Source organism: Heptranchias perlo, chromosome 26 (genome assembly GCF_035084215.1).
Source record: "Heptranchias perlo isolate sHepPer1 chromosome 26, sHepPer1.hap1, whole genome shotgun sequence".
In the NCBI taxonomy this organism is placed as follows: Eukaryota; Metazoa; Chordata; class Chondrichthyes; order Hexanchiformes; family Hexanchidae; genus Heptranchias; species Heptranchias perlo.
Genome location: NC_090350.1, coordinates 7,353,638 through 7,375,082, shown reverse-complemented (window position 1 = coordinate 7,375,082; position 21,445 = coordinate 7,353,638). Strand labels below are relative to the sequence as shown.

The 21,445-nt window shown below is 48.2% G+C and overlaps 1 protein-coding gene across 5 annotated transcripts in view; it reads left to right on the top strand.

Annotated features, from left to right (window-relative positions):
• Positions 1–21,445, top strand: part of col16a1 (collagen, type XVI, alpha 1) — a 410,059-nt gene that overhangs the window by 213,817 nt on the left and 174,797 nt on the right. For all 5 annotated transcript variants that reach the window (XM_068006392.1, XM_068006393.1, XM_068006394.1 and 2 more), the window contains 5 exons: positions 7,830–7,865; positions 9,551–9,586; positions 11,583–11,702; positions 13,964–14,008; positions 18,928–18,963. In XM_068006392.1, the coding sequence (XP_067862493.1) occupies positions 7,830–7,865; positions 9,551–9,586; positions 11,583–11,702; positions 13,964–14,008; positions 18,928–18,963 (273 nt within the window). The remainder of the gene's footprint in view (positions 1–7,829; positions 7,866–9,550; positions 9,587–11,582; positions 11,703–13,963; positions 14,009–18,927; positions 18,964–21,445) is intronic.

The following is a 21,445-nucleotide window of genomic DNA, read 5'->3' as shown; positions in this document are numbered from 1 at the left end:
AGCGGAAGCAACATGCTATAGACAGAGCTAAGCGATTCCACAACCAACGGATCAGATCAAAGCTCTGCAATCCTGCCACATCCAGTCATGAATGGTGGTGGACAATTAAACAACTAACGGGAGGAGGAGGCTCTGTAAACATCCCCATACTCAATGATGATGTGGAGATGCCGGTGATGGACTGGGGTGGACAAATGTAAGGAATCTTACAACACCAGGTTATAGTCCAACAGTTTTATGTGAAAATCACAAGCTTTTGGAGGCTTTCTCCTTCGTCAGGTGAGTGACGAAGGAGAAGGAGAAAGCCTCCGAAAGCTTGTGATTTTCAAATAAAACTGTTGGACTATAACCTGGTGTTGTAAGATTCCTTACATTCATCCTCAATGATGGCGGAGTCCAGCACTTGAGTGCAAAAGACAAGGCTGAATCGTTTGCAACCATCTTCAGCCAGAAGTGCCGAGTGGATGATCCATCTCGGCCTCCTCCCGATATCCCCACCATCACAGAAGCCAGTCTTCAGCCAATTCGATTCACTTCACATGATATCAAGAAACGGCTGAGTGCACTGGATACAGCAAAGGCTATGGGCCCCGACAACATCCCAGCTGTAGTGCTGAAGACATGTGCTCCAGAACGAGCCGCGCCTCTAGCCAAGCTGTTCCAGTACAGCTACAACACTGGCATCTACCCGACAATGTGGAAAATTGCCCAGGTATGTCCTGTCCACAAAAAGCAGGACAAATCCAATCCGGCCAATTACTGCCCCATCAGTCTACTCTCAATCATCAGCAAAGTGATGGAAGGTGTCGTCGACAGTGCTATCAAGCGGCACTTACTCACCAATAACCTGCTCACTGATGCTCAATTTAGGTTCTGCCAGGACCACTCGGCTCCGGACCTCATTACAGCCTTGGTCCAAACATGGACAAAAGAGCTGAATTCCAGAGGTGAGGTGAGAGTGACTGCCCTTGACATCAAGGCAGCATTTGACCGAGTGGAGCCCTAGTAAAATTGAAGTCAATGGGAATCAGGAGGAAAACTCTTCAGTGGCTGGAGTCATACCGAGCACAAAGGAAGATGGTAGTGGTTGTTTGAGGCCAATCATCTCAACCCCAGGACATTGCTGCATGAGTTCCTCATGGCAGTGTCCTAGGCCCAACCATCTTCAGCTGCTTCATCAATGACCTTCCTTCGCAACCCCTCAGATAATGAAGCAGTCTGTGCCCGCATGCAGCAAGACCTGGACAATATCCAGGCTTGGGCTCATAAGTGGCAAATAACATTCACGCCAGACAAGTGCCAGGCAATGACCATCTCCAACAAGAGAGAGTCTAACCACCTCCCCTTGACATTCAACGGCATTACCATCGCCAAATCCCCCACCATCAACATCCTGGAGTCACCATTGACCAGAAACTTAACTGGACCAACCATATAAATACTGTGGCCACAAGAGCAGGTCAGAGGCTGGGTATTCTGCGGCGAGTGACTCACTTCCTGACTCCCCAAAGCCTTTCCACCATCAACAAGGCACAAGTCAGGAGTGTGATGGAATACTCTCCACTTGCCTGGATGAGTGCAGCTCCAACATTAATCAAGAAGCTTGACACCATCCAGGACAAAGCAGCCCGCTTGATTGGCACCCCATCCACCACCCTAAACATTCACTCCCTTCACCACCGGCGCACTGTGGCTGCAGTGTGTACCATCCACAGGATGCTGCACTGCAGCAACTCGCCAAGGCTTCTTCGACAGCACCTCCCAAACCCCCGACCTCTACCACCTAGAAGGACAAGAGCAGCAGGCGCATGGGAACAACACCACCTGCACGTTCCCCTCCAAGTCACACACCATCCCGACTTGGAAATATATCGCCGTTCCTTCATCGTCGCTGGGTCAAAATCCTGGAACTCCCTTCCTAACAGCACTGTGGGAGAACCGTCACCACACGGACTGCAGCGGTTCAAGAAGGCGGCTCACCACCTTCAGCTGCTTCATCAATGACCTTCCTTCGCAACCCCTCAGATAATGAAGCAGAGGGTGATGGTTGAAGGTTGTTTTTGTGACTGGAAGCCTGTGGCCAGTGGGGTACCACAGGGATCGGTGCTGGGGCCCTTGCTGTTTGTGGTCTACATTAACGACTTGGATATGAATGTAAAAGGTATGATCAGTAAGTTCGCTGATGATACAAAAATTGGTAGGGTGGTAAATAGCGAGGAGGATAGCCTCAGTCTGCAGGACGATATAGATGGGTTGGTCAGATGGGCGGAACAGTGGCAAATGGAATTTAACCCGGAAAAGTGCGAGGTGATGCACTTTGGAGGGACTAACAAGGCAAGGGAATACACAATGAATGGGAGGACCCTAGGCAAGACAGAGGGTCAGAGGGATCTTGGTGTGCAAGTTCACAGATCCCTGAAGGCGGCGGAACAGGTAGATAAGGTGGTAAAGAAGGCATATGGGATACTTGCCTTTATTAGCCAAGGCATAGAATATAAGAGCAAGGAGGTTATGATGGAGCTGTATAAAACACTGGTTAGGCCACAGCTGGAGTACTGTGTGCAGTTCTGGTCGCCACACTACAGGAAGGATGTGATCGCTTTGGAGAGGGTGCAGAGGAGATTCACCAGGATGTTACCAGGGCTGGAGCGCTTCAGCTATGAAGAGAGACTGGGAAGATTGGGTTTGTTTTCCTTGGAGCAGAGGAGGCTGAGGGGGGACATGATTGAGGTGTACAAAATTATGAGGGGCACAGATAGGATGGATACTAAGGAGCTTTTTCCCTTTGTTGAGGGTTCTATAACAAGGGGACATAGATTCAAGGTAAAAGGCGGGAGGTTTAGAGGGGATTTGAGAAAGAACTTTTTCACCCAGAGGGTGGTTGGAGTCTGGAACTCACTGCCTGAAAGGGTTGTGGAGGCAGGAACCCTCACAACATTCAAGAAGCATTTGGATGAGCACTTGAAATGCCATAGCATACAAGGCTACAGACCAAATGCTGGAATATGGGATTAGATTAGACAGGGCTTGATGGCCGGCGCGGACACGATGGGCCGAAGGGCCTCTATCCGTGCTGTATAACTCTATGACCTTCTCAAGGGCAATTAGGGATGGGCAATAAATGCTGGCCTCGCCAGCGATGCCCACATCCCATGAACAAATAAAAATAAACATGCCCTGCCTAGTCTGTACTTGGAAAAAAATACTTGGAAGAGATTCAAAACCTGTACAGTCACCAATTGTGACTGCCAAAAATTACAGTAAGTGAATGTGCCAGATAGGCAAATTTGAATGACTGCAGTTGTTGAACTAAAGGCTGGAAACTTCTGACAGATGTCATATCTCGAGTAGGTTCATGTGTTCAAGTATTGCTCAGTGTAAGAGAGATTTAAAGCACATGCTGCCTGGCTTGTGTCACTATTGCAGATGAAAACTAGAAAGAGAGCAACAGCTGAATACACAGGGCAGGGAGCCACGTCTCACCTGAGCCGACCTCTCTGGGCATTCTGCTCCAACACCAGCACAGCGTGTCCTGTTGTCAAATATACACTCCTCTCCCACACTGGATATACATCTTACTCAAATTGCTGAGACATACATGAACCATAAATTATCGGTCAGAAGAACCTTTTTATAAAAAGCTTTGTTTACATCTGTAACAAAGTGTGATGTGTGGAGCACTAGACAGAAGAGATATATAATAACAACAACTACTTGCAATCGTTCAGTCCCTTTAATCTAGACGAGCGTCTCAAGGTGCTTTACAGAGGCGTAATCGGAAATAAATGGACACTGAGCTGAAGAAGGAGATATTTGGGGGGGTGATCAAAAACCTTGGTCAAAGAGGAAGGCCTTCAAGGAGGAGAGGGGCATGGAGAGGTAGAGGGGCTTAGGGAGGGAATTCCACAACATTGAGCCTAGGCGGCTAAGGCACGGCCACCAATGTTGGGGCAAAGGCAGGCGGAGATGTGTAAAAGGCCAGAATTGGAGGAGCGCAGAGATCTCAGAGGGTTGTCGGGCTGGTGGAAATTACAGAGTTGGGAGGGATGAGGCCATGAAGGGATTTAAACATGAGGATCAGAATTTTAAAATCGAGGCGTTCCCGGACCGGGAGCAAATGTAGGTCAGCGAGCACAAGGGTGATGAGTGAGTGGGACTTTGTGCTAGTTAGAATACAGGCAACAGAGTTTTGGATGAGCCCAAGTTTATGGACAGTGGAAGATGGGAGGCCAGCCAGGAGAGCATTGGAATGGTCCAGTCTGGAGGAAAAAAAAGCATGGATGAAGGTTTCAACGAGAAATGGCCTGTGACGGGGTGGAGACAGGTGATGTTACTGAGGTGGAAGTAGGCGGTCTTGGTGATGGAGAGGATATGGGGTCAGAAGCTCAATTCAGGATCAAATAGGATGCCAAGGTTGCAAATGGTCGGGTTCAGCCTAAGACAGTGGCCAGGGAGAGGGATGGAGTCAGTGGTGAGAGAACGGAGTTCATTGTGGGGACCAAAGATCATGTCTTCAGTTCTCCCAATATTTAACTGGAAGATATTGTGGCTCATCCAAGACTGGATGTTGGACAAACAGCGTGACAACACAGAGGCAGTGGAGGAGTCGAGAGAGGTGATGGAGAGGTCGAGCTGGGGGTGTCATCATTGTACATGTGGAATCTGACCACCAGATGATGTCATCGAGAGGCAGCATGCAGATGAGGAAAAGGAGGGGACCAAGGATAGATTCTTGGGGAACGCCAGAGGCAACATCACGGGAGCGGGAAGAGAAGCCATTGCTGGAGGCACTCTGGCTACGGTCAGATAGGTAAGAAAGGAACCAAGCGAGGGCAGTCCCACTGAGGAGAGGTTTTGGAGGAGAACAGTGCGTCGATCATCTGAACGGCTATAGAGAGGTTGAGGAGGACGAGAAGGGATAGTGCACTATGGTCATAACATTGTAGGAGAAGCCAAATCCAACATGCAACGACAGCCAAGTAGTGCAACAAGTGCTGGTGGAACACATGTTGTGTGTCCCCCCGCCGCCCCTCCACACCACCCCAGGATACCCCATACAATAAGGCTTGATCTCACCTGGGCCTCTGGTAGCAATTGACAAGCAGAAACAAGATACTTCCCAAATGGGAGGGAGAGAAATTCCTTCTTGGGTGAGGAGAGTCATTTTGTGAACCTCTTACACCCACATCGATGGGCAAATTCAAGAACATCACTGGAGAGGTGTTCGATTGGGTAGTAAACCCGCCCTCTGATGTCAGCAGTGATGTGGACACTGGTGGGGAGAGGATAATGAGTTGGAAGAAGGTATCAAATGGAAAAGAAGAAGGAAAGTCATGGGATTGCTGAGTGCAAGATCTAACGAGCCTGAGCTGGAAGTTTTCCCAAAGTAGTTATTTTTATCTGGTCTGTCGGAATTTCTGATGCAAGAGTCTTGGCAAGATGAACTTTGCTGGATCGATGTGAAGCAAAAGTCACCCAGCAAGTTTCCTTTTGCTTCGAATTCACTGGTTTTATTCCAAGTTTAGCTGAATGCTGACCCAAGCAAAATCTTCCTGGCGAGAGAGAGCCCAATTCCAGGCTCTTGTGAGGCTGTCTCTCCAAGTCACTCAATTAATCTTCGCTTTGCCGGGTGTTCTGAACTTGCTCGTTTTTAGGCTTTATTATGTTAGGAGGCAGCTTGGCAGCTTTGTCAACACTGCTGGTCTTTAAACTGAGCTCTGAAATCTTTAAAATCTATAATTATTCATGCATATCTCCCTCCAGGTTTTCTCCTCTTCTTGTTCCTTCACATCACACCCCATTCAATGACTGGACAGGGACAACTGCCCTGCCATTAGGCCCATGCTACTTTCGGGCCTGTTGCTATCCAAGGTGCATGTGTCTTGCTTTTCTCTCTCGCTCTCTCTCAGTAGGAAGGCCAACTTCTCTGCACTTGCCTGGTAGCCCACCCTGAAATCCGAGCTCGATGCATGGAGCACCATGGGATCGAACTCACGGGTGGCCCCGAATTTCCAGAAACGGTGTAAACCAGCGAGTTACACTGGAACTTCCTGAGAATCTCATCAGCTTAGGGTGGATCGTAAAAACCGGTGAAAAACGAGCTGAAATCAGTGGAAACAATCGGGGCCCGAGGAAAACGGCAAACTGACGCCATATTCCTTCTTTAAGTTCCTCCTTATACTTGGAAATTAAAGCTTAAAGGCATTGAACCATCATTTCTGCACATTAGGCAAGTTTAAGGAAGTGCAATCGTGGATGTTTTAAATTTTTTAATGCAAATCATTCCGATGCATAAAGATGCATTCAAAGATTCAGAAAATACAGTGCAGGTCATCACTTAAAAAAACTCTCCATTAAACTTCAGAAATATGATTCTGGGTCCCTGTTGGGCCTAAGATTTTAGGCTTAAATTTACAGGCCGTTCACAACTGGCGTGAATTTTGGAAATCTGCGTGAGCAGCACTTTTGGAGCTATGTTAATGTGCGGCAGAGAAAGAAAGAAAGAAAGAAAGAACGACTTGCATTTCTACAGCGACTTTTACAACCTCAGGTTATCCCAAAATGCATCACAGCCAATGAAGTACTTTTTTGCAGTGAAGACATTTTGTAATGTAAGGAACGTGGCAGTCAATTTGCACATTTTGGGGGAGGTCCTGTAGAATCGTGGAAGGTCGGGGGGAAGTTATCTTTAGATGAACTGCTTGTGGAGAGGCCGCCTGTATCCAAGGAGTGGCCGCCTGTGTCCCGGGAGTGGCCGCCTGTGTCCCGGGAGTGGCCGCCTGTGTCCCGGGAGTGGCCGCCTGTGTCCCGGGAGGGGCCGCCTGTGTCCCGGGAGTGGCCGCCTGTGTCCCGGGAGTGGCAGTCTGTGTCCCGGGAGGGGCAGTCTGTATCCCGGGAGGGGCAGTCTGTATCCCGGGAGGGGCAGTCTGTATCCCGGGAGGGGCAGTCTGTATCCCGGGAGGGGCAGTCTGTATCCCGGGAGGGGCTGTCTGTATCCCGGGAGGGGCTGTCTGTATCCCAGGAGGGGCTGTCTGTATCCCGGAGGGGCTGTCTGTATCCCAGGAGGGGCAGTCTGTATCCCGGGAGGGGCAGTCTGTATCCCGGGAGGGGCTGTCTGTATCCCGGGAGGGGCTGTCTGTATCCCGGGAGGGGCCGTCTGTATCCCGGGAGGGGCAGTCTGTATCCCGGGAGGGGCCGCCTGTATCCCTGGAGGAGGGGATGGGGGTGGCTACATGTATCCCTGGGGGAGGGGGGCTCCCTGTCCCCCAGAGCAGCTGCAGAGGGGGCTACATGTATCCCTGTGGGGGAGAGGTGGTGGGGGCGACTGCATTAGCTTTAATGGGAACCTCAGTTTCAAACTTGCCCGGGAACCGTTGCAGAGTGACCCACCTACGGAAAACACACACTTGTGATTGTGCTTTCTGTCCACTGTGTTAGTTGTCAGTGCCTTTCACATGCTGTGACCTTCTCCCCTGGTCTTTCCTTCTCCTTTATGAAATTTCAGCAATATTTTCTGTTTCTGCTGTTTCACTCGGGTCGAGCATTTTTAGACACACTTGTAAAATGTTATCATTAATCATTTGCTGCCTTAGATTGAAGTTATTGTGACTTGGCCGATTTGACTCTAAAATGTTAGAGTGAAAGAAATGGTGGCAGTGTTTGTCACCACATGTTTCCGTCTGGGAGGAATGTTCTCGGGGATGTAGGCAGAGTTGTTCAGCTGACAGAGGAACCTGACGGACAGACTGTTTTGTTTGTGAGTGTTCTATATTGAAAGGCATCGAAAAATGTTACATGATATCTGAATATCTTTTCAAATTTCATCCTAGGGCACGTCTGGACCTCCAGGAATACGGGGTGAGAAGGTAAGTTACAAGCGAATTCAAACTAGATCTTTATCCCTGCATTAATAGGTAGCAGGACAGGTAGATAAGGTGGTTAAGGAGGCTTACGGGATACTTTCCTTTATTAGCCGAGGCATAGAATATAAAAGCAGGGAGGTTATGCAGGCAACTGTATAAAACACTAGTTAGGCCACAGCTTGAGTACTGTGTACAGTTCTGGTCACCACATTACAGGAAAGATGAGATTCCACTAGAGAGGGTACAGAGGAGATTTACGAGGATGTTGCCAGGGCTGGAGAATTTTAGCTATGAGGAAAGATTGGATAGGCTGGGGTTGTTTTCTTTGGAACAAAGGAAGCTGAGGGGAGATTTAATTGAGGTGTATAAAATTATGACAGGACTAGATAGAGTGGATAGGAGGGACCCATGTAACCTTAGCAGAGGGGTCAGTGACCAGGGGGCATAGATTTAAAGTAAATGGTAGAAGGATTAGAGGGGAGCTGAGGAGAAATTTTTTCACCCAGAGAGTTGTAGGGGTCTGGAACTCACTGCCTGAAAAGGTGGTAGAGGCAGAAACCCTCAACTCATTTAACAAGTACTTGGATGTGCACTTGAAGTGCCGTAACCCACAGGGCTATGGACCAAGTGCTGGAAAGTGGGATTAAGCTGGATAGCTCTTTTTCGGCCAGCACAGACACTATGGGCCGAATGGCCTCCTTCTGTGCCATAACTTTCTATGATTCTATGATTCTTATACGACTGTGGGGTATTTATTGGGATCGGAGGTCGGGTCATGTGGGGTATTTATTGGGATCAGAGGTCAGGTCATGTGGGGTATTTATTTAGGATCAGAGTTTGGGTCATGTGGGGTATTTATTGGGATCGGAGGTCGGGTCATGTGGGGTATTTATTGGGATCAGAGGTTGGGTCATGTGGGGTATTTATTGGGATCAGAGGTCAGGTCATGTGGGGTATTTATTGGGATCAGAGGTCAGGTCATGTGGGGTATTTATTGGGATCAGGGGTCGGGTCATGTGGGGTATTTATTGGGATCAGAGGTCAGGTCATGTTGGGTATTTATTGGGATCGGAGGTCGGGTCATGTGGGGTATTTATTTAGGATCAGAGTTTGAGTCATGTGGGGTATTTATTTAGGATCAGAGTTTGGGTCATGTGGGGTATTTATTGGGATCAGAGTTTGGGTCATGTGGGGTATTTATTTAGGATCAGAGGTCGGGTCATGTGGGGTATTTATTGGGATCAGAGGTCGGGTCATGTGGGGTATTTATTGGGATCAGAGGTCAGGTCATGTGGGGTATTTATTGGGATCAGGGGTCGGGTCATGTGGGGTATTTATTGGGATCAGAGGTCAGGTCATGTTGGGTATTTATTGGGATCAGAGGTCGGGTCATTCAGCACTCCCAATTGCGTGTCTAACTTCAAAACATACTGTGACCATTTGCTTTTCCTGACATGTTTCCATTGTTCCCATGACACGCAATCGTGACAAAACGTGGCATCTCCTGAGAAGATTGGCAGGTTTAACGAGTTGCTGACTTGGAGATTTTCCATTTTTAAAAATATGTGGTCTGACATTTGTTGGTTGGATGCTTTATTGTTATTTATTTGGACTCTATCCTGGGTGATGTAATCTTACAAGAGAACATCTGTTCCATTATCTGTTTAATTTGTTTAAATTCCATTCAGGGGGATACGGGTGATCCTGGTCTGAAGGGAGAGAAGGTGAGTTCACTATCTGTTGAGATATTCCATCGTAGTACAGTGAGTTCCCCGTACACGACCAGAAACACATGCTTCCCCTGTCCGGTGCCTCACATCTTAGGACCACAAATGGTAGAACAAGATAATTGACAAAACAAACTAGAGGGAAGATGAGGAGGAACTTTTTTTTTACGCAGCGAGTTGTAATGATCTGGAATTCACTGCCTGAGAGGGTGGTGGAAATAGATTCAATAGTAACTTTCAAAAGGGAATTGGATAAATACTTGAAAAGGAAAAATTTGCTGCGCTACGAGGAAAGATCAGGGGATGGGATTAATTGGATAGCTCTTTCAAAGAGCCGGCACAGACACGATGGGCCGAACAGATCCCCTCTGTGCGATAAAATTCTATGATTCTAAAGTCCAAATCTGGACCTCCAGGTACATTCCTCTGAACCACTTACTGAATTTAATGGGGACTTTTGCAGTTCTAGCTTTTTAAAGTAGCATTTACTCATTTAAACAGCCTGAAAACAGATTCTGAGTGAACTACACCCCTTGTGATCTAAAATCAGCTCTTGCAGAGTTAAAATAACCTCATAAAAAACCCTAATTTTGATTAATTATGTGTTGAAATTTCTGTAAGATTCCCACTGTATCTTGAGTCGATCAGACGACAGAAAATCTGTTAAACTAGTTCTGTACCGGCTAAACAACAAACTCATTTACTTACACTTCAAATAATTGACAGTAGCAAAGATATCAGGGAAATAGGACACAGCAGAGAAGTGAAATCAGGCCCAGGGCGGAGAGTGGGAATCAGGCCCAGGGCGGAGAGTGGGAATCAGGCCCAGGGCAGAGAGTGGGAATCAGGCCCAGAGCAGAGAGTGGGAATGAGGCCCAGGGCAGAGAGTGGGAATGAGGCCCAGGGCAGAGAGTGGGAATGAGGCCCAGGGCAGAGAGTGGGAATGAGGCCCAGGGCAGAGAGTGGGAATGAGGCCCAGGGCGGAGAGTGGGAATCAGGCCCAGGGCGGAGAGTGGGAATCAGGCCCAGGGCAGAGAGTGGGAATCAGGCCCAGGGCAGAGAGTGGGAATGAGGCCCAGGGCAGAGAGTGGGAATGAGGCCCAGGGCAGAGAGTGGGAATGAGGCCCAGGGCAGAGAGTGGGAATGAGGCCCAGGGCAGAGAGTGGGAATGAGGCCCAGGGCAGAGAGTGGGAATGAGGTCCAGGGCAGAGAGTGGGAATGAGGCCCAGGGCAGAGAGTGGGAATGAGGCCCAGGGCAGAGAGTGGGAATGAGGCCCAGGGCAGAGAGTGGGAATGAGGCCCAGGGCAGCCCCGTAAGAGGCAAAGAAGATCTTAAGGGGGCAAGAAAGAGAATTGGTCCTCCTCTCTGACGGTATTTATATGCAGAGGAAGGAACGGCTGGCGGCCCGCTTCCCAATGGAGAGGGGAATTGAGATTGGGGCTGGCACATAGCAGTGGGCCCCACCGTCCGATTGTGCCCCAGTTTCCATTGCTATCCCAACCATCTTCGGGCAGGCTGGTGAACAGAAATCCAGCTCAAGATTATCACCCCATGAAGACACTCCTGTGGAATGCAGCTGACAATGTAAACATGCAGGGGGGCGAAATTGCTTTTGGGCGGTAGGGCAAGACGTTAGGTAGCCAATCGCCTGCCTGTTATACACCCTGACTGATTTTCTCTTCTGTTGGCTTCAATGGAAAAAGTAAATGGGTCGGATTGTAAAACAGGCAGGCGATTGGTTATCTAATGTCCTGTGTTACCGTCCAAGAGCAGTTCCGCCCCCTCTTTGTCTGGAATCTCAGACACCTCAGCGCCTGCAGCCACAGACAGGCTCAGCTGCGAATGAAACATCCCACTCAACGTTCCTCTACTTGGATCTGGGTAGATATCGTATATAATCCTTCCCGTTATTTTGTTGGGAAGGCTGGGGAAGGGGAGAAACCGGATCACTAACCAATATGAAGTATCTCACCCCTCTGTGCCGTGATATAGGGCGACTCGTGCAAGATCTGTCCGCAACTACCCGAGGAGATCGGAGACGTTGTGGGACTCCCAGGACTACCAGGAGTTAAAGGGGACCCAGGGCCCCCAGGAGTTCAAGAAGCTACACCTGTGAGTATTCAAACTGAAGGGGGTCCGAGAGTCAGAGAGGAAAGAAGTCACTCCTGCATGGAAATAAGCTCCCCTGCTTTTACATCCTTCAGTTGGTTCTGCTCATTTGTCGTGGGAAGATCTGGGGATATAGTGACATTTATCTCTTGATCCCTGTCACTGCCCCACATTAAAGCAAATCTCATGGCTTCACTGATCTCATCTCGATGTTCCTGCCAAGCTCCCAAAAATAGCCAAGTCTCCTTCGACAGACAGTTCGTTCCTTGGGGAGGCTCAGCTCTAAGTTCCCTTCACCCCCTTTGTCTGGAGTTGATTCAGGGCTGGAGTTAAACTAGTTTCAGGTCCTGCTGCTCTCACTGAATATAATGCCCCTTTCCCCTTCGAGCATGTTGCCTGTTGGCTAGTACAGGCTCAATCGTTGCTTTCTCTGTGTATTGGAGGTGTGAGTTGTGTTTGATTTGACATTGGGGCCCGTTCTGTGATGTCATTTTCTATCAATGTAGTCAATCTTAACTTTGGATTCTTCTGAATAATTTTCAATCGTCAGGATAGAGCAGTAGTTCAATTTTTAAAAGATCATTCTTGGGATGTGGGCATCGCTAGCAGGGCCGGGATTTATTGCCCATCCCTAGTTGCCCTTGAGAAGGTGGTGGTGGGCCTTCTTCTTGAACCGCTGCAGTCCGTGAGGTGAAGGTTCTCCCACAGTGCTGTTCGGGAGGGGAGTTCCAGCATTTTGACCCAGCAATGATGAAGGAACGGCCAATATATTTCCAAGTCAGGATGGTGTGTGACTCGGAGGGGAACGTGCAGGTGGTGGTGTTCCAATGCCCGTTTTACACCATCGGCCAAAGTTAAAATCACCCCTGAGGAGGGTTGTTTGTGGGTTTGAGTTTGCTGGTCCTGTCCCAGGGCTTTGAATGGCATTTGTGACCTTTGTAGGGACCAGATCTCTGACTGAGGATTTCATTCACACGTAGAACAGTCATTGGCTGGTAATTTCCTCGGAGTTGTTCCCAAGGGGTTTCCGCCGCACTTCCGCCGAATTTACGGCAACGGAGTGTGACCAGCTCCCAGGAACTTCCCGGCCAATGTCTCAGAGGTGGTTGACGGTAAATCGAGCTGAAGTTTTCAAAGCTCTCCGTCTTTGGCTTACAACTTTTTGATGCTTTACCCTTGGTCAGTTTGGCTCAGTAGGTAGCACTCTTGCCTCTGAGTCAGAAGGTCATAGGTTCAGACGTCGTACGGACTTGAGCACATAATCTAGGCTGACATTCAGGACTGGGTGAGAGCTGCACTGTCGGAGGTGCCGTCTCTCGGATTTCCCATCTGTCTGTTAACATGGACGTTAGGTTCCCATGGCTTGGATTTTCCTTCACTATTCTGTCCCAGATCAGGAGGGATAGCGGCAGACACAGCAGGGAAAACCAGGTGTCGAGGCCCCCCAGCCCTGACCTTGATTTTTCCTCCTCTGCCCATGTCAGAACCACCGCTGCCCACCCCATCCATGCCCAATGCATGCAAATGCTGACCGAGTGTGTAGGGCCTTGGTCCCTGGCCCATTTCCCTCCCGTCTACCCCTCTTCCCACTATTCCTGGGATGGCCAGGTGAACCCCAGCAGTAATCCCTGGACTCACGGTGGGAAGGCCCTGAAATGTGGGAATGGTGGGAAAGTGTCTGTCATGGCCTCTTCTCCCTCCAGTTTGGCCTCCCGACACTTAACTTTAAGGCCTCGGTTTTGGTTGAGACCGACATAAACTTGAGCTGACTGTTTCTTTGAGGCCCTGCGGCCCCTTTAACTGCCCTCTCACTCTCCAGGTGCTGTGGCGATGGTCTCACTGCTGCACCACTCAATTATCCAGACTCCTGCTTTCCGGCTGTGCACCTGCTGGGACCTCACCATGAAACTTGGCTGGGCGTCATGTAGGGGTCGGGGTTACAGACGGAAATCTCCCCTCCCCCCGGCCCTAAAGGGGCAGATTATGGGAAATCCAGCCCTATAGCCCCATTTCGAAGAGGAGCAGGGAGTTCTCCCAGAGTCCTCGCCAATATTCCTCCCTCAACCTACACCACCATTAAAAACAGATTAATGGCCATTCATTCGCTGTTTTGTTAGATCTTGCTGCCCACAAATTGGTTGCCTTGTTTACCTAAATAAGAACCGTGATTGCATTTCAAGAAGTAATTCAGAAGCCGTGACGTGATTTAGGACACCCAGAGGATGTGATAAGCCATCATATCAATACAAGTTCTCTCTTTGTAGGGACAGCCCGGAGCTCGAGGCCTGCAGGGCTCAAAGGGAGAAAAGGTAAGTCACTGCTTCAACAATATCCATCTTAAAAACTGCACTACAGCAAACAAACTGTTTCCTTCAAATAATATTGAGCAGTACAGTAGGTTACTTGACTAGGTTACTTGACTAGTAACCCATAAACCTGGACTAATGAACCATAATAACCGTTTGAGAATATTTCAGACAGACACAGTGGAAATGCACTGTGTATGTAACACTGGCAGGGAGTCCTCGTGGTCAGCCTGTGATCAGGACCAAGGAGTGAAATCCTCCTCACTCTTCCCCAGTACCAGAGTCAAAAAGGATCAAATGTGTTAATGATTCTTGGTTGAGTTTTATGACACTCAGAATGGGGCCTAGGTTTGCATGCAGCCTACCTCTCCTTCACCTGTGGACCCCCCCCCCCGCCGACCCTGGCAGATCGCCATGTCCCTCTGGGCCTCCATGCACTGCCAGGGCTGCGATGGGATATTAGTAGTGCTGCAATTCAGAACCATTCCTACTCCTTCTCCTGCTGTCCAGCTATAGAAAGCCAAAGAACAATCCGCAGTCAACGACCTTCTCGCAAATAAAACCATCCAAAATAGGTAACGTGGTTAACTGTAAGACAGCCACCAACGGATCAAGTAAAGAATTTAAGAGGAATTTCCTTCCACAGAGGGTGGTGAGAAGGTTGAACTCACTGCCACGTGGAGTGGTTAAAGCAGATAATGTTGATGCATTTACGGAGAAGCTTAATGCAAACATGAGGGAGAAGGCATTAGAGCGATATGGGTCAGGGTGTCAATGGATAATTAGGGTGGGAGGAGGCTCCTGTGGAGTATAAACACCAGCATTGACTAGTTAGAACATAAGAACATAAGAAATTGGAGCAGGAGTAGGCCAATCGGCCCCTCGAGCCTGCTCCGCCATTCAATAAGATCATGGCTGATCTGATCCCAACCACAAATCTAAAGAACACAAGAAGTAGGAGCAGGACCCGGCCACACAGCCCCTGGGCCCTCTCCGCCACCCACAGGGCATTGACCGATCTGAACTCAGCTTCATGTCCAATTTCCTGCCCGCTCCCCATAACCCCTAATTCCCTTTACTTCTAGGAAACTGTCTATTTCTGTTTTAAATTTATCTAATGATGTAGCTTCCACAGCTTCCTGGGGCAGCAAATTCCACAGACCTACCACCCTCTGAGTGAAGAAGTTTCTCCTCATCTCAGTTTTGAAAGAGCAGCCCCTTATTCTAAGATTATGCCCCCTAGTTCTAGTTTCACCCATCTTTGGGAACATCCTTACTGCATCCACCCGATCAAGCCCCTTCACAATCTTATATGTTTCAATAAGATCGCCTCTCATTCTTCTGAACTCCAATGAGTAGAGTCCCAATCTACTCAACCTCTCCTCATATGTCCGCCCCCTCATCCCCGGGATTAACCGAGTGAACCTTCTTTGTACTGCCTCGAGAGCAAGTATGTCTTTTCTTAAGTATGGAGACCAAAACTGTATGCAGTATTCCAGGTGCGGTCTCACCAATACCTTATTTAACTGCAGCAATACCTCCCTGTTTTTATATTCTATCCCCCTAGCAATAAAAGCCAACATTCCGTTGGCTTTCTTGATCACCTGCTGCACCTGCATACCAACTTTTTGATTTTCTTGCACTAGGACCCCCAGATCCCTTTGTACTGCAGTACTTTCCAGTCTCTCGCCATTAAGAAAATAACTTGCTCTCTGATTTTTCCTGCCAAAGTGTATAACCTCACATTTTCCAATATTATATTGCATCTGCCAAATCTCCGCCCACTCACCCAGCCTGTCTATATCCCCCTGCAGGTTTTTTTATGTCCTCCTCACTCTCTACTTTCCCTCCCATCTTTGTATCATCTGCAAATTTTGATATGTTGCACTCGGTCCCCTCCTCCAAATCGTTAATATAGATTGTAAAGAGTTGGGGACCCAGCACCGACCCCTGTGGAACACCACTGGTTACTGGTTGCCAGTCTGAAAATGAACCATTTATCCCAACTCTCTGCTTCCTGTTCGATAACCAATCCTCCACCCATGCCAGAATATTACCCCCAATCCAGTGATTCTTTATCTTAAGTAATAATCTTTTATGTGGCACCTTGTCGAATGCCTTCTGGAAGTCTAAATACACTACGTCCACTGGTTCCCCTTTATCCACCCTGTACGTTATATCCTCAAAGAACTCAAGCAAATTTGTCAGACATGACTTCCCCTTCATAAAGCCATGCTGACTTTGTCCTATTAAATTATGCTTATCTAAATGTTCCGTTACTGTCTCCTTAATAATAGACTCCAAAATTTTACCCGCCACAGATGTTAGGCTAACTGGTCTATAATTTCCAGCCTTCTGCCTACTACCCTTTTTAAATAACGGTGTTACATTAGCAGTTTTCCAATCTGCCGGGACCTCTCCTGAGTCCAGGGAATTTTGGAAAACTATCACCAAAGCATCCACAATCCCTACTGCCACTTCCCTCAAGACCCTAGGATGGAAGCCATCAGGTCCAGGGGATTTATCCGCTTTGAGTCCCATTATTTTACTGAGTACCATCTCCTGAGTGATTTTAATCGTATTTAGCTCCTCCCCACCTAGAGCCCCCTGTTTGTCCAGTGTTGGGATATTCTTAGTGTCCTCTACTGTAAAGACTGAAACAAAATATTTGTTCAGCATTTTTGCCATCTCCATGTTTCCCACCATTAATTTCCCGGTCTCATCCTCTAAGGGACCTACGTTTGCCTTAGCCACCCTTTTTCTTTTTATATAACTACAGAAACTCTTGCAATCTGTTTTTATATTTTTTGCTAATTTCTTTTCATAATCTAACTTCCCTTTCTTAATCAATCCTTTAGTTACTTTTTGTTGTCTTTTGAAGAATTCCCAATCTTCTATCCTCCCACTAAGTTTGGCTACCTTATATGTCCTTGTTTTTAGTCGGATACTATCCTTGATTTCTTTACTTAGCCACGGATGGCTGTCATTTCTTTTACACCCTTTTTTCCTCAGTGGAATATATTTATTTTGAAAGTTGTAAAATAACTCCCTAAATGAACACCACTGCTCATGTACCGTCTTACCCTTTAATCTATTTTCCCAGTCCACTTTAATCAATTCCGCTCTCATACCATCATAGTCTCCTTTATTCAAGCTCAGTACGCTTGTTTGAGAATCAACCTTCTCACCCTCTAATTGGATATGGAATTCAACCATGTTGTGGTCGCTCGTTCCAAGGGGATCCTTAACTAGGACATTATTAATTAATCCTGACTCATTACACAGGACCAGGTCCAAGGTTGCCTGCCCCCTAGTAGGATCAGTTACATACTGCTCAAGAAATCCATCCCTGATGCACTCAATGAACTCGTCCTCAAGGCTGCTCTGCCCAATTTGATTTGTCCAGTTAATATGATAATTAAAATCCCCCATAATTATAGCTGTTCCCTTATTACATGCCCCGACTATTTCCTGATTAATACTTCTTCCAGCAGAGTTGCAACTATTAGGAGGCCTATATACTACGCCCACTAATGTTTTTTCCCCTTATTATTCCTTATCTCCACCCAAACTGTTTCATTATCTTGATGCTTTGTCCCAATATCATTTATCTGTATTACAGTGATTCCTTCCTTTATTAACATAGCCACCCCACCTCCCCTTCCTTCCTGCCTGTCCTTCCTGATTGTTAAATACCCTGGTATATTTAATTCCCAGTCGTCGTCACCCTGCAGCCATGTTTCTGTAATGGCCACAAGATCATACCCATACGTAGTTATTTGTGCCGTTAACTCGTCCATTTTGTTACGAATGCTACGTGCATTCAGATAAAGAACTTTCAAATCTGTTTTGTGACGCTTAGTTCCTGCTTTTTCCTTTTTTAACACTTTACCTATTACTCCATACCTTCTGTCCCTTCCTGTTACGCTTTCCTCTCTCTCCCTGCTCAGGTTCCCAACCCCCTGCCACTTTAGTTTAAACCCTCCCCAACAGCACTAGCAAACACTCCTCCTAGGACAGCAGTCCCGGCCCTGCCCAGGTGCAGACCATCCGGTTTGTACTGGTCCCACCTCCCCCAGAACCATTTCCAGTGTCCCAGGAATTTGAATCCCTCCCCCTTGCACCATTCCTCTAGCCACGTATTCATTTGAAATATCCTCCTATTTCTACTCTGACTAGCACGTGGCACTGGCAGCAATCCTGAGATTACTACCTTTGAGGTCCTATTTTTTAATTTACCTCCTAACTCCCTATATTCTGCTTTTAGGACCTCATCCCCTTTTTTACCTATATCGTTGGTGCCTATGTGCACCACGACAGCTGGCTGTTCGCCCTCCCCCTCCAAAATGTTCTGTAGCCGCTCCGAGACTAGTTGGGCCGAATGGCCTGATCCTGTGCTGTAGATTCAATGTAACTATGGTCATTCACCTCATTGTGGATGTGGGACCTTTTGTGCGCAAGATGGCTGCCATACTTGCCTAGCAACAGTCACTGTTGTTTAAAATTCATTGTGCAAAGTGCTTTGAGACATGACACGGCACCATACAACAGCAAATATTTCATTATAAGGAAGCAAAGATCTCCAAGTGAAAAATGGCTGCATTAAAACGCAGGGCCTAGGGTTTGAGTTGAGCCTCCTCCTGTGGGGAAATGCCAGGCCTCTGGGAGACAGGAGCTCAGTGTGTGGGCAATTGTGGGCACAGACCTGGTGGAGTGAGTTGAGGGGTTACTGAGAGCTGCTTGGTATAGTGACCTTTGACCAAAGGTTAGTGTAAAGCAGCGAGTTAGTTTAAACATTGTGTAAATGTGAATCCTGCAGCGAATCAGGTAGGGCCAGAGTCTGGATAATTGAGTGTGTGGGAAAGTGGGAGCCTTTAATGAGACTCGAATTACTGTTCAAATGACAAGTCTCCATTTCGCAGGGTGATAAAGGCAAGCAAGGACCCACTGGGAAAACCGTGAGTACAATCGTCGTTTCTCATTTCCTTCACTATCTCCTGTCCCACATCAGTTACAGCGGGACCAACACACAACGTAAAACACAGCGGAATAAAGTGTCAGCACAAGAGAAAAGGATTCAACTGCAAGAAACGTTGAATCTGCCAGCACAGCAGCATGAGCTGTGCACACTGGCCTTTTCTCTCGGGGCCCCGGCTTACAATCCAGCTCAAGCTCCTGTGTTGAACATCTCTCACCGCCAGCTGTTAAACTCCATTGTGCAGTGAGTGTGAGGCAGCCTCAGCCCAGTTGCTCGTGAGTAAGTCGCTAGCATAAAGCAACTTATTTTGTATCTAACCCATGCTGTACCTGCCCTGGGAGTGTTTAATGGGACAGTGTAGAGGGAGCTTTACTCTGTTTCTAACCCATGCTGTACCTGCCCTGGGAGTGTTTGATGGGACAGTGTGGAGGGAGCTTTACTCTGTATCTAACCTGTGCTGTACCTGCCCTGGGAGTGTTTGATGGGACAGTGTGGAGGGAGCTTTACTCTGTATCTAACCTGTGCTGTACCTGCCCTGGGAGTGTTTGATGGGACAGTGTGGAGGGAGCTTTACTCTGTATCTAACCTGTGCTGTACCTGCCCTGGGAGTGTTTGATGGGACAGTGTGGAGGGAGCTTTACTCTGTTTCTAACCTATGCTGTACCTGCCCTGGGAGTGTTTGATGGGACAGTGTGGAGGGAGCTTTACTCTGTATCTAACCCGTGCTGTACCTGCCCTGGGAGTGTTTGATGGGACAGTGTGGAGGGAGCTTTACTCTGTATCTAACCGGTGCTGTACCTGCCCTGGGAGTGTTTGATGGGACAGTGTAGAGGGAGCTTTACTCTGTATCTAACCCGTGCTGTACCTGCCCTGGGAGTGTTTGATGGGACAGTGTGGAGGGAGCTTTACTCCGTATCTAACCCGTGCTGTACCTGCCCTGGGAGTGTTTGATGGGACATTGTAGAGGGAGCTTTACTCTGTATCTAACCCGTGCTGTACCTGCCCTGGGAGTGTTTGATGGGACAGTGTGGAGGGAGCTTTACTCTGTATCTAACCCGTGCTGTACCTGCCCTGGGAGTGTTTGATGGGATAGTGTGGAGGGATACTTATTCTGATGCTAACCGGATTCAGACACTCTTCTGGACTGTTTATTTCACACGAACAACTGTGTAAATAAAGAAATGCTCAACCATTGATAATTGATATCAGGGTTATTTTGGGCCCTATGACTGTCCAGTGTGTTGTTCCAGTGAGGAGGCAGCTGGACCCGTTTTTTCTCCCCTGATACCAGTCACATGACCCAGGCAGAGTGCAGCCTCAGGCTGGGTGTTCACCTCTAAATCGGGAAGAAAATGGGAGTTGAGCTGCAGGCCTCTCAGAGGCCTTGAGATCGAAGCCTTATTGACCCTGGGAGGAGGGAGGTGGGGGGGTGGCTGGAGTTTGAGAAGAAAGTTGAATAGTTTCATGTCGTCAGGCTGCTCTCAGGAGCCCCCCCAGTCCCTCTAGTCCACGGGGATTGGCGAATCCCTCTGGGCCTGTTTTACTCACGGGTGCATCTCTGCTGGGGGTGTTGACTGGGTGAATGTGCCCCTCCTCACCTCATTGGAACAGGCACTCTGGGGCCGGGCTGCAGGCCCACTTACACTCGCCGTGGAAGACCAGGAGCAGGGTCGCCAACTCTGGCTGTTTGTCTCCCTGGAGGTTTCATCACATGACCTCCCTCCTCCAACCACCCCGCTCCCACACTCCCGCCATTGGTCCCCAGCCAATCGGAAAGCGAACAGACTCATCTTTAGCTGTCTTAATCATTTTTGACTGTCAATCAAAGAACCTTTTTCCCATCTCCAATATTTTTATAACTAATAAACTAAATTGTTCAAAGAAAATGAAAAAAACACATGATTTTGTTTAGCGCCCCGATGATTTTTCTCCCGAGCTGCTCGCAGCAGTGTCCTGGAGATTAATCTTTAATTCCTGAGATTGATAGATTTTTGTTAACCAAAGGTATTAAGGGATATGGGGCGAAGGCGGGTACATGGAGTTAGGTCACAGATCAGCCATGATCTCATTGAATGGTGAAACAGGCTCGAGGGGCTACAAGGCCCACTCTTGTTCCCATCTTCCTCTGTTCCTGGAGTCTCCAGTCCTGCTGCATTGACAGCTCTACCCAGGATATCCCAGGGGGCGGTGCAGGCAAGGGGCAAACCTGAGGAATCGAGTCTCCCTCCCTACTTCAGATAATTCCCCAGATCCAAGGTAGAGGAAAACCCCTCCCATTTTTTTTCCTGCGTGAGGAATGTTTGGCAACGATGAGAAGATGAAGCTCAGAGAATCTTCGTCAATGAAGGATCATCCCATTCGGCATCAGCGAGGGCCTGTGCCCAGCTCTGAGTGTCCCCCGGAGCCCCCAGTCTCAGATCCTTCGCAAAACAGGCACTTATCGTCAGAAAAATACTGATGTT